Source organism: Mytilus californianus, unplaced genomic scaffold (genome assembly GCF_021869535.1).
Source record: "Mytilus californianus isolate M0D057914Y unplaced genomic scaffold, xbMytCali1.0.p SCAF_5, whole genome shotgun sequence".
NCBI lineage: Eukaryota > Metazoa > Mollusca > Bivalvia > Mytilida > Mytilidae > Mytilus > Mytilus californianus.
In genome coordinates, this window is record NW_026262701.1 from 46,784,255 (window position 1) to 46,801,490 (window position 17,236).

The 17,236-nt window shown below is 31.4% G+C and overlaps 1 protein-coding gene across 3 annotated transcripts; it reads right to left on the reverse strand.

Moving 5' to 3' along the window:
* Positions 1–530: 530 nt before the first annotated feature.
* Positions 531–16,787, reverse strand: LOC127702349 (uncharacterized). 3 transcript variants are annotated; one of them, XM_052206491.1, is made up of 4 exons: positions 16,714–16,787; positions 11,905–12,597; positions 3,637–4,329; positions 531–2,184 (listed from the first exon to the last, which is right to left on the reverse strand). In XM_052206491.1, exons 2-4 carry the CDS (start codon positions 12,586–12,588, stop codon positions 2,167–2,169), a joined length of 1,395 nt encoding a protein of 464 aa, XP_052062451.1. In that variant the 5' UTR covers positions 12,589–12,597; positions 16,714–16,787; the 3' UTR covers positions 531–2,166. The 3 variants fall into 3 exon arrangements, with proteins under 3 accessions (XP_052062451.1, XP_052062450.1, XP_052062449.1); XM_052206490.1 differs by having other exon boundaries at positions 531–2,201; XM_052206489.1 differs by having other exon boundaries at positions 531–4,329.
* Between the last annotated feature and the right edge of the window lie 449 nt (positions 16,788–17,236).

Sequence of the window (17,236 nt, forward strand, 5' to 3'; positions counted from 1 at the left end):
AATATACACAGGGAGGAAATATTATTAAAACAGTTATTGTTTGACATAGAAATTTCACGTATTGTTTTGACATAGAAATTACACTAGTCTATGCTATCTAACAATACAAATTTTACACTGCTCATGGTTGAAATTCTTAATAACACGTATATATTATAAATATTAAAGCACATTTTTTTTTATATTAAATCAACTTTATCATGTGAGAATACAATGTTGAAAACATGTGTTTGATATCGCAGTAGACAATGTAAATCATAAGTAATCAAAAGTTATCATGATTACTTTAAAGACAAGTAATTTAATGTAATCATATACAATTTACAAATTAAGTGTTATTTTGATTTTAAACATATTTTATTCATTAAGATATGAAAAGGATTGAGCAACAGGCACAGCCTATAAAAGCTCTCTCCATATTACATGTACAAGGTATCAATCAAATATCAACAACTGTATTTAGAATAATATAATATAGTAGAACATGCATGCTACTTATGAGCACACATACGCAAATATATGTTTACAGTGTTAAATACTAAATGTAAAGTATATTTAAGTATATAGGCAACTACTCATCATTTATTCATGTACCTTGAAACATGTAAATACCCTTTATATGTCATTAGAAATATATATATATATATATATATATATATATATATGGTTTGGAAGAGACACTAAGCTAGCTTAGTGGAATTAATTAATGTTGAAGTGGAGAAAAAAAAATAACATTAAATAAAACAAAAATTAAGAAAATTTCAAACAAAACGTTGAGTGTCACTGATATATTTCTGAATAGAATTAAAAATAGCAATATTCATATCATATGAAAATAATCTGTTTCCAAAAAGTAATAATTTAATATTTATGTCAACATTATCAACAATGGAGTAAATGGAATCAAGTAGGATCTGTCTTAAGTGTAATAATCTGTTTCCAAAAAGTAATAATTTAATATTATGTCAACATTATCAACAATGGAGTAAATGGAATCAAGTAGGATCTGTCTTACATCATTGTACTTAGGGCAAATAAAAAAGAAATGTTGGTTATCCTCAACAGGGTCATTATAGTTTGCACAAAAAGTGTTCTCTGATAAGAACTGATAACACAAATGTGATTTTAGGTTGCTGGCATTATTTCTGAGTTGACAATGACTTATATTAAGTCTCCTTATCCCATAGTTGAAAGGTTTAAGTATTTCATCAGTCCTAGAAAACTTGTCCAGTCCACTTCTAAATATACACAAACTTGGGGATTTTTGTAAACTCAGAGGAAGACTATTCCAAAGTCTTATAGTGGAAGGAATGAAACTATTAAAACAAGAGCTAGTTCTAGCAAGAGACGGGTGAAAAGTGTTATTTTCATTCCTCAAAGTATAAGTGGTTTGTCTGGGAAGATATGGCTGGACTAACTCATATAAGTATGCAGGTGTCATCCCATTTAATATTTTATAGAATAGTATAAGCTTATGTTTATTTTGTCTATTCTCCAAAGTTTCTAATCCTAATTCAATATAAAGTTTTTGTCTGGAGGAATTACGCCGTAGTCCTGTAATAATTCTAGCAGCTTCTATTTGAGTACTTTCTAGAAGCTCAGACTCGTGCTGGGAGCAATTGCCCCAAACAACATCACCATACTCTAATATAGGTCTAATAAAAGCATAATAAATACGTATAATTGAACTCCTATCTATTAAATGTTTAACTTGACGAAGCACAGATAGACGAGAGCATGCTTTTTTATAAATAATATCAATGTGTGTGTTCCATGAAGCTGATGACTAAAATGTTATCCCAAGATGACAGTGAATATTTATTTTCTCAACCTCTTCGCCATTTATCCCAAAATATACAGGTGGATGCTCCCTTTCCCCTCTAGTAAATACAATATTTTTAGTTTTCTTTGAATTAAATTGAACAGCCCATGATTTTGTCCAATTTGAGATAACATCTAAGTCATCAGTCAAAGAAGCAGCTGCTACATCATGATCAACATCTTCTATAACAAATAAAGAGGTGTCATCTGCAAAAAGTCTAATATCATTAACAATGTCATTTACTATATCATTTATATAAATGAGAAACAGAAAGGGTCCCAAAACTGATCCCTGGGGGACTCCTGCATGTATACCTTTAAGAGTTGATGATAAGCCGTCTGAAACTACCTTTTGTTGACGATCTGAAAGTGTTATTGTACTGTAATAGATAAAATTTAAATGAGCAAAGACATATTGATTTGATAAAATACTTTTTTTAAAGGGCATTATCTGTCAAATTCATGTTGAAAGATTTGACTCAAATTTGATTTATAACATCATGAATAAAACGTAAATCCAAATTATAAAAAAAGTCTTAAATAAACAATTTACGATGCATGGACTCGATGATATGTATCAACATTTCGTGTGTATTTTAGTCTAGACGCCATCTAATTAACCATCGAATTGACCTCCGAAGACTGCCAACGGTCATATAACCCGACACAAACATAAATATAGATATAAATAGAAAAAGAACACGTGCAATTGGATTTTTCAAGTCTGTTTGATTTCATATTATAGGTTAAATATATATATATATATATTAATCATCGTTTTTACATGTATATATAAGAATGAGTTCTTGTGGATCGAATCAGTCAACCAAATGGTTTACCCTTATTTCACTTTCAATGTTGACACTCTTTTCTTTTTGATAGCTGAACACACCTAATTTATGCGCAACTCATCTCTAGCTAAGGGGTTGAATTGAGGGTCACATGAATACGGTTCAATGAGGTCGAATTATGCACTTGCAGCGTTATTTCTTAGCTTATTTTGACATAATTGAAGCAAACTTGCTGCTTAAAGCGAACTATTATTTCACTATTTCACTTTCATTAATGATTGAACAAAAAAACAATCTGCTCATTCAAATGTCAAGGTACATGTATTTCGGCTTGAAGGTAAAACTGTTGTATTGTTTATTATCGATGATAGACTAATTGTTAAATTTAATCATTTTTAAATGTACTCTATATGGCACACCATTTTTGTCAACCTCAAGGTAGTGTCACGTAAACCTGGTGACATTTTTTTGGAAGCGCCTCTGGATGCATTGGTCCATGTCATTGCAACAGCTTTATCGCCACTTTCTCTTATTGAATCCATATTTCCAAATTTGTGTCATCATCTTTGCTTTTTGAAGCATATAATTGACAATAATTGAAAAGTAATATTATTAATTTTGATTAAGTAATCGATTACATACAAAAAACAGAGTAATCGATTATGAAAACGATTACACAAAAATCCTGTTTGTAATTGGTTATTAAACGATTACACAAAATTACTTCATGTTATCAATTATGAATCTGCTATTTTTGACAGTAATTATCCCCATTCATGGTTGAAAAGTGATTTTCTGCAACTGTGAAAACACACTCTTAGGAAATGTTTTCTTTGTTTTCAGTTTATTAGGACGGTAACACGTATCACTTATGAACTTAGTTTAAAATATTCACAATTAAGGCCGACTCATAAACAAATATAAGAACTGACAAAACAAGAAACTTTTGCTGCCTGATTGACGAACACCAAATGTAGCAATAATTTATTATTATTTTACTGCATATTAAAATCACATATCTTACCACATTTTGATTCCTTTCTATTTCTTGTGGAATATAAGTTACTTCTGTTCGATGGACCTTGATTTCTCCGATTTTTCTTTTCACAGTCATCTTGTATTCACCCGCAGTTGATGATACCAGATTTGCTAACTTGATCATTGCATATTCAATATCTTTAATTTTTGTATCAATTTCTGACACATCATAAGCATTAAAGCTACCAATATGGCTTACAAAGTTTCGGACTTGTCTTAACGTTGCTATCCAATTATTCACATGAATATCGTTTTTCAACTCAAAGCAATGTTCAAGTAAAATAATCATGAGTGGTAAATCTAACAGATCTAGCGATGCATTTGCTTTAAATTTGCACAGACAATGCCTACTAACAAACGTCGTACCTCTCTGTGTTGTTTCGACGATTTCATGTTTGCTTATTCCATCGCCTTTATAAAGTTTCTTGAATTGCTCATAATGTATTTGGCGATCTCGATGTAACTGTGGTCTTTCTTGAGGACATTCACAGCAAGGAGTCACATTGTAACAAAGATGAAATAAGTCGTGTTTGTACTGATTGAGAACTGTTTGAAGATTGCCATCATAAAGCGGCAAATATTCCTTTTTAATATATTTTCGGACTACACTTTGTGAAAGAGCTGAGAGTGACTTCAGTTGATAAATTTTTTCTTCTGTTTCAGAAATCATGTTGATTTTCTGCAAAAAAAATGTTTTAGTCCGTTTTCAATTGAAACGACTCCTTTCATCACATTTCCGTCAACAACAAAAAAACAAATGAATTTGTTTACCGATAAGGTGAGTCTGTGTCCTTGCTGACAACACATATGTTTTCACGGTCTTACATATAACTCTTTAGATACCAAATAACATGCCTAATCTATTTAACCTATTGTTTCCAATTTACTCCATATCGTTACTTTTTGACAGAGTCTGGATTCAAAGGGCAGATGCTACATGCATGGCAACAGACGTTTAACCTGTATATGCATCCAGTCTATCTCCTTTTTCAAGATGATGTGATTCCCTCATTTTGTCTTACAACTGTTTTAATTCGAGGGCCACTGATGAGTCTTAGGAATACAAAATGAGCGTCTGACGTACCAAATGAAAAGCTTGGTATCTTTAATTGATGCGTTTTTATAACAACATGATCGATGCCACTGCTGGTGGACGTTTCTTCCCCGAGGATCCCACCAGTCTTGTAGTCAGCACTTTTGTAGTGACATGAATTCATTTTCTGTTTAAAAAATGCTAAACTTTTCTTAAATCTAAGGCATTTCTACCAACGGCATAAATAGCCTTAAATGTGTTTGACACGATTTTGGTTTTTAATGTTTTTCAACTTCGTATTTGATCTTTGCCTTAAAACTGAATCGAGCGCTACTGATGAATCAATTGAAAACGAAACGTGCGTCGGGCGTACAAAATTATAAGCTGAGTATCATTAGAAGGCTGCATCTAGACCTATATATCCATGATATTCCCATTTCCAGAATAAAAAATCAACTCCAAGTACTCGCTAAGCGGTTTGTGTACGTACCGGCAGACAAAGCAGCAAATAATGTAGTGGTGGTGTGACGCATATACTACACGGAAGTTCTCCAAAACGAAATTACAAATTCATCTACATTCAGGTCCGTACGCTCCACAGAGTGTCAAATTATAAACAAGCATATCACTGCCACTACCCAGCTTAAAGCCTCTACCGAACATTTGAAAGTCCCTACTATGTACTGGTTACCTAAATTGCACAAAAAACCATTTAAATTCCGTTTCATCTCCGCATCTAGTAAGTGTTCTACTACTAATCTATCAGTGCGTATCAAAGAACTTGTTATTAACTTTTGTAATAAAGCTTATGAAAATAATGGTATTAATTATTTTTGGAGTGTTAAAAATTCTTAAGAGGTTTTAGATAAAATACATGCTTTTGATGGTCCTTTTAATTCTGTTGACAGTTATGATTTTTCTACTCTCTATACTACACTTCCACACAATCTTATCAAGAAAAAGTTTTCATATTTAATTAAATGGTCTTTTGAAAAATCTCATTACAAATTTATTTGCTGTAACTCGTTTAAAGCCTTTTTCTGTAACGAAAAAGGAAAGTATGCTAGATACACTTACTGGAAATGTGAAGATATGATTGAAGCTTTAAATTTTCTCCTGGACTACATATATGTACGTTTCGGCGATAGAGTGTATCGACAAGTAGTAGGTATTCCTATGGGCACTAACTGTGCCCCTTTAATAGCAGATGTATACCTGTATTGCTAAGAATCTCAGTTTATGACCAAACTCAGTAAAGACACGTCATTGTTACATTTGGTTGATATATTCAACAATACCTTCCGTTATCTAAATGATATTTTTTCGTTAAATAATCCAGAGTTCTCTAAATATACTACCGAAATTTACCCAATAGAACTTACTTTAACTAAATCTAACATAAACAGCAGTAGTTGTCCTTTTCTGGATTTGGACATTTCAATCTCTAAAGGAAAACTCAATACGAAAATTTACGACAAAAGAGACGATTTTTCATTCCCTATTGTTAATTTTCCTTTTTTAGACGGCGATGTTCCTTTTGCTCCATCATACGGTGATTATATATCCCAACTCGTTCGTTATGCCCGTGTGTGTAGTGATGTCATAGATTTTAACGAACGTAATCAATGCATCACTGGTAAATTATTAAATCAAGGATTTCGTTACCATAAATTACGTAAAACTTTTGCTAAGTTCTTTCATAGATACAAAGATTTTGGCTGTACTTGTAGAAAACTGATTAAAAACGGTATTTCACATCCTAAATTTTACGGTAATATTGTACTTAAAGCGCGGAAATCACTATGTGATCCGTGTAAACTCATCGAACCTTTAAACAAACTTATTAGTAAAGGTTATCTTACCAATGTTGTAATTAGATCTTTGAATATAGTTTACATTGGCACTAATATCGATTTTGTCATCAGCAAATTAAAACATAACTAAATTTGTGTATTTTTTTCAAGCGGGATGTATAAAGACACACCCACGTTCGTTTAGATCTATAAAGAGGTTAAACTCCTAACTATCCTACTGTCTGTCGATGCATTTATTTTTGGCATTGCACTAGTCATGTCTTCTTTGACTGTCCATGACGTTAAAATACTAAATCCCTGGGATGTGTTTTAGTTGATTTTAGTCTCTGATGCATGATTTTTTATTATTATTTTTTTTTGGCTTTTAACAAGCTGTCAGTAACTGCGAGTACTCTCAAATCGTACTTTCTTGTTTATTTGACCTGTTGATACTAATTGTATTGCTTTTTTGTTATTTAATGTTATTCAGGGTTATATCTGGTCTATATACCAGCTTTGATAAGTGTTCGGTATAACTATAAATTTTCACTTCGTACTATTAACTTCAAAAATTATTTATTTTGTAAAAATATTTCCTTTCTCCATTGGTACTATACACGTATACCTAACAAAAAAACTATTTTCATTTACCTGTGTTTAAAGTTAGTGCAAATGGCTGATATTTTTGTTCGAGCATATTGTTTTTCTTTAATTGTTTAACATTTCTTACCGATATAACATGTTACTTTTATTATTCTTCCCTTAGTTTATTTATTTTCTATTTACATTGTGTCATAGGTAAAATTTATTTGTTCAGTGTATGTTCAATGGTGTTAATATGTCCTTTGATTGAGTTAAGCTATTTCAGTTGATATTTTATAGTGTGTCTTTCTATGTTGTGATGTTACACTATTGTTTCGGAAAAAGGGTGAAGGTTTGGTACCATTAAAACGTTTAAACCCGCTGCATTTGTTTGCACCTGTCCTAAGTCAGGAATCTGATGTTCAGTAGTTGTCGTTTATTGATGTGGTTCATAAGTGTTTCTCGTTTCTCGTTTTTTATATAGATTAGACCGTTGGTTTTCCCGTTTGAATGGTTTTACACTAGTAATTTTTGGGGGCCCTTTATAGCTTACTGTTCGGTGTGAGCCAAGGCTCCGTGTTGAAGACCGTACTGTGACCTATAATGGTTTACTTTTATAAATTTTGACTTGGATGGAGAGTTGTCTCATTGGCACTCATACCACATCTTCTTATATCTATCTATATCATATTAATTAAGTTTACAATGATGCAAAAATTCTATCGGCCTATAAACGATAAATTAGTTATATTTTTGACATATAGATATTGATACCTGAAGAATTATTTAGCTTTGAGTGCAATTTTATCCTTTTTGGAAGTTTTTTTTAAGAAATGCAATTTTATGTAAATATTGCGCAATTAACATTTTAGTTTGCATTTGATTTGGAATTATGGTATTTTGTTTTATAAGATTCAGACAATGTTTAGATGAAAAATATCATACAGGTACCAGAAAAGGGCATTTTGTTTAATTCTAGCAAAATTTTGGAATATTCATATTTGACCTTTAACCTTGATTTAACGAAAATTGCACCGTACGATCTATTGACGACCAGGCAAAATAGAAAGTACAGGCAATAAGCTTTCGAATGATATACAATATAGCCGTATATTAGGTGGGTCCATTAAAGTCGTTAAATAAGCGTATTTTTGTAAAATGTCACTCGCCTATTATAAACCACTATTTGTTTAGTTCTTTTTGTTGATTGAAAATATACACAGGGAGGAAATATTAATAAAACAGTTATTGTTTTGACATAGAAATTACACGTATTGTTTTGACATAGAAATTACACTAGTCTATGCTATCTAACAATACAAATTTTACACTGCTTATGGCTGAAATTCTTAATAACACGTATGTATTATAAATATTAAAGCACATTTTTTTTATATTAAATCAACTTTATCAAGTGAGGATACAATGTTGAAAACATGTGTTTGATATCGCAGTAGACAATGTAAATCATAAGTAATCAAAAGTTATCATGATTACTTTAAAGACAAGTAATCTAATGTAATCATATACAATTTACAAATTAAGTGTTATTTTGATTTTAAACATATTTTATTCATTAAGATATGAAAAGGATTGAGCAACAGGCACAGCCTATAAAAGCTCTCTCCATTTTACATTTTACAAGGTATAAATCAAATATCAACAACTGTATTTAGAATAATATAATATAGTGGAACATGCATGCTACTTATGAGCACACATACGCAAATATATGTTTACAGTGTTAAATACTAAATGTAAAGTATATTTAAGTATATAGGCAACTACTCATCATTTATTCATGTACCTTGAAACATGTAAATATCCTTTATATGTCATTAGAAATATATATATATATATATATATATGGTTTGGAAGAGACACTAAGCTAGCTTAGTGGAATTAATGAATTAATGTTGAAGTGGAGAAAAAAAAAATAACACTAAATAAAACAAAAATTAAGAAAATTTCAAACAAAACGTTGAGTGTCACTGATATATTTCTGAACAGATTTAAAAATAGCAATATTCATATCATATGAAAATAATCTGTTTCCAAAAAGTAATAATTTAATATTTATGTCAACATTATCAACAATGGAGTAAATGGAATCAAGTAGGATCTGTCTTAAGTGTAATAATCTGTTTCCAAAAAGTAATAATTTAATATTTATGTCAACATTATCAACAATGGAGTAAATGGAATCAAGTAGGATCTGTCTTACATCATTGTACTTAGGGCAAATAAAAAAGAAATGTTGGTTATCCTCAACAGGGTCATTACAGTTTGCACAAAAAGTGTTCTCTGATAAGAACTGATTACACAAATGTGATTTTAGGTTGCTGGCATTATTTCTGAGTTGACAATGACTTATATTAAGTCTCCTTATCCCATAGTTGAAAGGTTTAAGTATTTCATCAGTCCTAGAAAACTTGTCCAGTCCACTTCTAAATATACACAAACTTGGGGATTTTTGTAAACTCAGAGGAAGACTATTCCAAAGTCTTATAGTGGAAGGAATGAAACTATTAAAACAAGAGCTAGTTCTAGCAAGAGGCGGGTGAAAAGTGTTAATTTCATTCCTCAAAGTATAAGGGGTTTGTCTGGGAAGATATGGCTGGACTAACTCATATAAGTATGCAGGTGTCATCCCATTTAATATTTTATAGAATAGTATAAGCTTATGTTTATTTTGTCTATTCTCCAAAGTTTCTAATCCTAATTCAATATAAAGTTTTTGTCTTGAGGAATTACTCCGTAGTCCTGTAATAATTCTAGCAGCTTCTATTTGAGTACTTTCTAGAAGCTCAGACTCGTGCTGGGAGCAATTGCCCCAAACAACATCACCATACTCTAATTTAGGTCTAATAAAAGCATAATAAATACGTATAATTGAACTCCTATCTATTAAATGTTGAACTTGACGAAGCACAGATAGACGAGAGCATGCTTTTTTATAAATAATATCAATGTATGTGTTCCATGAAGCTGATGACTAAAATGTTATCCCAAGATGACAGTGAATATTTATTTTCTCAACCTCTTCGCCATTTATCGCAAAATATACAGGTGGATGCTCCCTTTCCCCTCTAGTAAATACAATATTTTTAGTTTTCTATGAATTAAATTGAACAGCCCATGATTTTGCCCAATTTGAGATAACATCTAAGTCATCAGTCAAAGAAGCAGCTACTACAGCATGATCATCATCTACTATAACAAATAAAGAGGTGTCATCTGCAAAAAGTCTAATATCATTAACAATGTCATTTTCTATATCATTTATATAAATGAGAAACAGAAAGGGTCCCAAAACTGATCCTGGGGGACTCCTGCATGTATACTTTTAAGAGTTGATGATAAGCCTTCTGAAACTACCTTTTGTTGACGATCTGAAAGTGTTATTGTACTGCAATCGATAAAATTTAAACGAGCAAAGACATATTGATTTGATAAATTACTTTTTTTAAAGGGCATTACCTGTCAAATTCCTGATGAAAGATTTGACTCAAATTTGATTTATAACATCATGAATAAAACGTAAATCCAAATTATAAAAAAAGTCTAAAATAAACAATTTACGATGCATGGACTCGATGATATGTATCAACATTTCGTGTGTATTTTAGTCTAGACGCCATCTAATTAACCATCGAGGTGACCTCCGAAGACTGCCAACGGTCATATTACCCGACACAAACATAAAAATAGATATAAATAGAAAGCGAACACGTGCAATTGGATTTTTCAAGTCTGTTTGATTTAATATTATAGGTTAAATATATATATATATATATATTAATCATCGTTTTTACATGTATATATAAGAATGAGTTCTTGTGGATCGAATCAGTCAACCAAATGGTTTACCCTTATTTCACTTTCAATGTTGACACTCTTTTCTTTTTGATAGCTGAACACACCTAATTTATGCGCAACTCATCTCTAGCTAAGGGGTTGAATTGAAGGTCACATGAATACGGTTCAATGAGGTCGAATTATGCACTTGCAGCGTTATTTCTTAGCTTATTTTGACATAATTGAAGCAAACTGGCTGCTTAAAGCGAATTATTATTTCACTATTTCACTTTCATTAATGATTGAACAAAAAACAATCTGCTTATTCAAATGTCAATGTACATGTATTTCTGCTTTAAGGTAAATCTGTTGTATTGTTTATTATCGATGATAGACTAATTGTTAAATTTAATCATTTTTAAATGTACTCTATATGGCACACCATTTTTGTCAACCTCAAGGTAGTGTCACGTAAACCTGGCGACATTTTTTTGGAAGCGCCTCTGGATGCATTGGTCCATGTCATTGCAACAGCTTTATCGCCACTTTCTCTTATTGAATCCATATTTCCAAATTTGTGTCATCATCTTTGCTTTTTTGAAGCATATAATTGACAATAATTGAAAAGTAATATTATTAATTTTGATTAAGTAATCGATTACATACAAAAAACAGAGTAATCGATTATGAAAACGATTACACAAAAATCCTGTTTGTAATTGGTTATTAAACGATTACACAAAATTACTTCATGTTATCAATTATTAATCTGTTATTTTTGACAGTAATTATCCCCATTCATGGTTGAAAAGTGATTTTCTGCAACTGTGAAAACACACTCTTAGGAAATGTTTTCTTTGTTTTCAGTTTATTAGGACGGTAACATGTATCACTTATGAACTTAGTTTAAAATATTCACAATTAAGGCCGACTCATAAACAAATATAAGAACTGACAAAACAAGAAACTTTTGCTGCCTGATTGACGAACACCCAAGGTAGCAATAATTTATTATTATTTTACTGCATATTAAAATCACATATCTTACCACATTTTGATTCCTTTCTATCTCTTGTGGAATATAAGTTACTTCTGTTCGATGGACCTTGATTTCTCCGATTTTTGTTTTCACAGTCATCTTGTATTCACCCTCAGTTGATGATACCAGATTTGCTAACTTGATCATTGCATATTCAATATCTTTAATTTTTGTATCAAATTCTGACACATCATAAGCATTAAAGCTACCAATATGGCTTACAAAGTTTCGGACTTGTCTTAACGTTGCTATCCAATTATTCACATGAATATCGTTTTTCAACTCAAAGCAATGTTCAAGTAAAATAAACATGAGTGGTAAATCTAACAGATCTAGCGATGCACTTGCTTTAAATTTGCACAGACAATGCCTACTAACAAACGTCGTACCTCTCTGTGTTGTTTCGACGATTTCATGTTTGCTTATTCCGTCGCCTTTATAAAGTTTCTTGAATTGCTCATAATGTATTTGGCGATCTCGATGTAACTGTGGTCTTTCTTGAGGACATTCACAGCAAGGAGTCACATTGTAACAAAGATGAAATAAGTCGTGTTTGTACTGATTGAGAACTGTTTGAAGATTGCCATCATAAAGCGGCAAATATTCCTTTTTAATATATTTTCGGACTACACTTTGTGAAAGAGCTGAGAGTGACTTCAGTTGATAAATTTTTTCTTCTGTTTCAGAAATCATGTTGATTTTCTGCAAAAAAAATGTTTTAGTCCGTTTTCAATTGAAACGACTCCTTTCATCACATTTCCGTCAACAACAAAAAAACAAATGAATTTGTTTACCGATAAGGTGAGTCTGTGTCCCTGCTGACAACACATATGCTTTCACGGTCTTAAATATAACTCTTTAGATACCAAATAATATGCCTAATCTATTTAACCTATTGTGTCCCATTTACTCCATATCGTTACTTTTTGACATAGTCTGGATTCGAAGGGCAGATGATACATGCATGGCAACAGACGTTTAACCTGTATATGCATCCAGTCTATCTCCTTTTTCAAGATGATGTGATTCCCTCATTTTGCCTTACAACTGTTTTAATTCGAGGGACACTGATGAGTCTTAGGAATACAAAATGAGCGTCTGACGTACCAAATGAAAAGCTTGGTATCTTTAATTGATGCGTTTTTATAACAACATGATCGATGCCACTGCTGGTGGACGTTTCTTCCCCGAGGATCCCACCAGTCCTGTAGTCAGCACTTTTGTAGTGACATGAATTCATTTTCTGTTTGAAAAATGCTAAACTTTTCGAAAATCTAAGGCATTTCTACCAACGGCATAAATAGCCTTAAATGTGTTTGACACGATTTTGGTTTTTAATGTTTTTCAACTTCGTATTTGATCTTTGCCTTAAAACTGAATCGAGCGCTACTGATGAATCAATTGAAAACGAAACGTGCGTCGGGCGTACAAAATTATAAGCTGAGTATCTCTGATGAGGATGTTTTTAAATATATTTAATATAAATTTACGGGATTTGAACATCGGGAAACTAATGTTGTCTCTAATTTCATATGTGTGTCGTTCTCTTCTTTACCCCCATTGAAAGACTGATGAGATAATTGCAATCAACTTGTTATTCCGTCGTATCGTCCGTTCGTTCAATAATTTTCTACTGAGCAGAATGACTTTATTTCTGGTCAGCGGCTGAAGTTTGAAGAGATAACAAGTGTAGATTTATCATTCTGCATTTGAGATTTAACTGTGATTAAAATATAGTTACAGGCAGGAGTATGATATAACCAATAATATCAAATATTTATTTCAAATAGGAAGCTTCTAAATTTATCTGCACAACTTTGCTTTGGGTTTTCAAAGGCGACCATTTCCATTATTGAATGTACTTCAAGTAGAAGTTTAACATCCAAAGTTTTAAGAATCTGGCAATTTATTCACCAAACAGACATGCATAATATAGCTCGGCCAATTTATAAATCTTGTCGGGTATTGATAAATAAAAAAAAATGAAAGTCAATTTAACCATGAACGATTGTATCGCAGAATACAGCATAAATAGCAAAATTTATGAGAGGACTGACATTCAAAATTAGTCTTTATAATAAAAAGGACTTTTGTTATGCGTTGCCTCGAGGCGAAGCAGAATATATATTGAAATGTTGATATCCATGCTTCCGACAATGTCAGTTCTTTCAATCAAAATGTTTTTTTGTAATTTGTAAATAAAATTCAGGTTAATTTATTTCATTATCAATATCATGGACGAGTGTCGAAATCAGGACCACTCGATGCTTTATTGTGCAGGTATACTCCTTCATAAGATAGTGATATGGAACGAGTCTTTTGTAACGCCCTCCTTTAAAATTTCTCCTTAAAGTTGAATGAGATTTACGTTAAGTATCTCCAATTAGTTCGAAAATCTAAACCGAGCTATTACTTTTGGGCGGGCTAATGCCCTTTTGAAAAGAAATAAATATCAAGAAATGAACAAGAATTCATATAATATTTTAGGGTGTAATGGTTTTACAAATATTTATATCAATTATTTAAGGGGACATTTTCCCCCTTGGAAATCTAAATGTTATGAAAAATTGACAGGCTGTCGATTTTCTCGTTTGAACTATTTCACAATTGTTGTACCTGGGCCATTTATAGCACCCTTTACGGTACGGTTTGTTGTTGAAAAATTACGTATACATCAGCAATATATTGGATTAGTTCGAAGATTAGAGTTAATAAATTTTTTTGTGGGAGTAATGCCCCTTTCAACTGTAGTAATATTGTACATCAACATTGTTAGCCCTCTACATCTATATATTTATCGACATTAAATGACAAATATGTCAAAAATTACATCAGCAAATGGGAAAACGAATTTTAAAATCAACGGAAAGTATTCTCTTTGAAAATTTCAGAGAACTCGAAAACCTTAGTATATAGGCGTTTGACACAGCTTTTCTGTTGCAATCTTGTTTTTAAAATGGTTTCATGTCCATCATTTGATCATTTCATCAATCGCGTTGAGAAATCTTATATTTTTTCAGATTTTTGTAGTTTGCCAATTAAACATAAAAACAGTAAAATAAAGAATTTAAAGTTCAGGTTTGCAATTTTTCAGACCATTTGCCCTTTTGAGTAAGGGGTTACTAGTGAAGAGCCCATAGGCTGTTATTTTCTTAATAATATATCGAAATAATATTTATTTCATATCGGTTAAGAATTAGCTTCTCTTATTGGATAACAAGGAGCCACATGACATTCTTTATTCTTAAGTAAAAAAATCCATCGGTCTTTAACAGAAAAAAGGACCAGAAAACTGGTCTTTAACGGACTTTTACATGTTAATGACCAGTGGGGCGTGGTTTCTCTGTTTAGAGTGATGTCCCTCTAATAAAACGCAATCGCGATTCGTTAATTATAAAATTATAGAAAACTTTATTTTGTATTCTTATACTGAAAAATTGCACTTAAATGAACAGCAGTGACTTACAGTTATTACTTTGACTGGTCTTCACTCCAATAGAAATCGTACAATAACTCGAGTTTGCTTTGAACAATTCGAATTTATAAGAATTTTTAAAACATGGTTCCTCAATGAAATAAACATAATAGTTATTGAAGATACATGGATTGCCCGTAGGACAGTGGTATTGACTGCGAAATCGATAATGACCTCGCCTACGTTTCAGTCATTATCGCTATCTTAGTCAATACCACTGTTTGGGCAGTCCATATATCACGATAATGACCAGTTTTTCAATAGCTATTATGTAAATATTTAACAAGGGGATATTGTTACTGTACTTAACAGATGTTAAAAAAAAACATAAATACATTAAGAAGATACAAATCAAGGCAACTACAAAGTCGAGAGAATCGAGTTAAGTCTGTATTTCGTTCGGGGGACTTTTTTTCATCACTTCGCAGGCAAGGGCATTACTATCTCTCCGAAATAGTTTTCAATTAGTTATATACTATCATCTGTCAACTGTATAATTCCCCAAATATGGACTTTATAAAAATTTCCAGTGTTTACATCGGTGGTAGGATAATACTTTTCTACATTTTAGCCTTACTATTACTAAAGTTCGGATAGACACTTTTGGTCACATCACCTAAATCAAGATAAACCATATTTCTATTAAGCAATCACGACGTCTTTCAAAGGAAAATATTTTCCCTTTTTACTCGATAAAAGCAGTTGATTTCATCATTCCTAAACAATACACATACTTAGTATCACAACACAATTCAAGTCACAGAAGCGTTGACCTAAAAAAATCAGTTGTGTTTAACAGTATTTTATATTAGATTAAATTCTGAAATGGTTATATACACTCGATTTAAATTGAAGGGCATCGTTTTTTACTAAAGTAGGAATTTAAATTTGGCTGAGAGGTTTAAATTCGACTTTTAAATTCATAATACTCCTGATGGAGGTTAATACAATTGCAGGTCAGACGCACACAATTCTTGTATTTTTATTTTGTTTTGTTCATTGGCACTTGATCAGTATCGCTGCTGATTGGCTGTCCCCAAGGGTATCATCAGCTGAAAAGTCAGTTATTCGGTACTGACATAATTTATTTATTACTCTTCTTAAATTTACTGTTGATACATTTAGAAAATATTAAAATTTATTTAAGAAACTATTGTTTCAATTCCGCTAAGTTAGCTGTACAAGGTTTTCTTATTTGCCATAACATTGGTTACTTTTGTAATACAAAGAAATATTTTTCCATGATTTATAAAGAATGAATTACCAATAAATCAAATTTATAGAATGAATTATGATTTTAAATATTTTATATATAAATCTTTAAAGTACTTCAATAGACTTACATGTATGTATTTATGCGTAGTGTATTCTGTTTTTGAATTGTAGATCCCTAAGCTTGGACTATGAAACCATTATACCTGTACTTATTATACATTACTAGTTTATTTTATAACAGATTTCGTTTATCATATTTCATAATATATTTTTTTAACAATATAACTTCTCTTCGGACCAGAGAAAAGCTAATCATGTCTTTGTTACATTTTTGTTCTTGAACAATAAGTGTTTACAGTATGGCATGCTACATCAACGACTTGTTTTAGCTGGCATTTAATCAAATCTAAACAAAGTAATCAGCGAATCTCAAACGCTAAGTACATGTTGATTTCAATAGTTTATTATGCGTTAAAGATAAAACAAAATAAAGGTAGAATTATGTATACTCTTAAAATCAATTACTACTAAAGAAGAAAATGCGATGAGGCTAGTTTTTATTCCCCTTAAATTTGACAATCAAAACTAATTAAACCAAAAACTACAAAAAGTATAGCCAAAGACAAGCACGGCATTAGAGCTATGTATGAG

Bases quoted from the DNA above. Each gene is read 5' to 3' on its own strand.
- LOC127702349 (XM_052206489.1), bottom strand. From the start codon at position 12,588: ATGATTTCTGAAACAGAAGAAAAAATTTATCAACTGAAGTCACTCTCA. The intron at 4,330-11,904 runs GTAAGATATGTG...TTTTTTTTGCAG, and splicing joins TAGAAAGGAATCAAAATGTG to AAAATCAACATGATTTCTGA.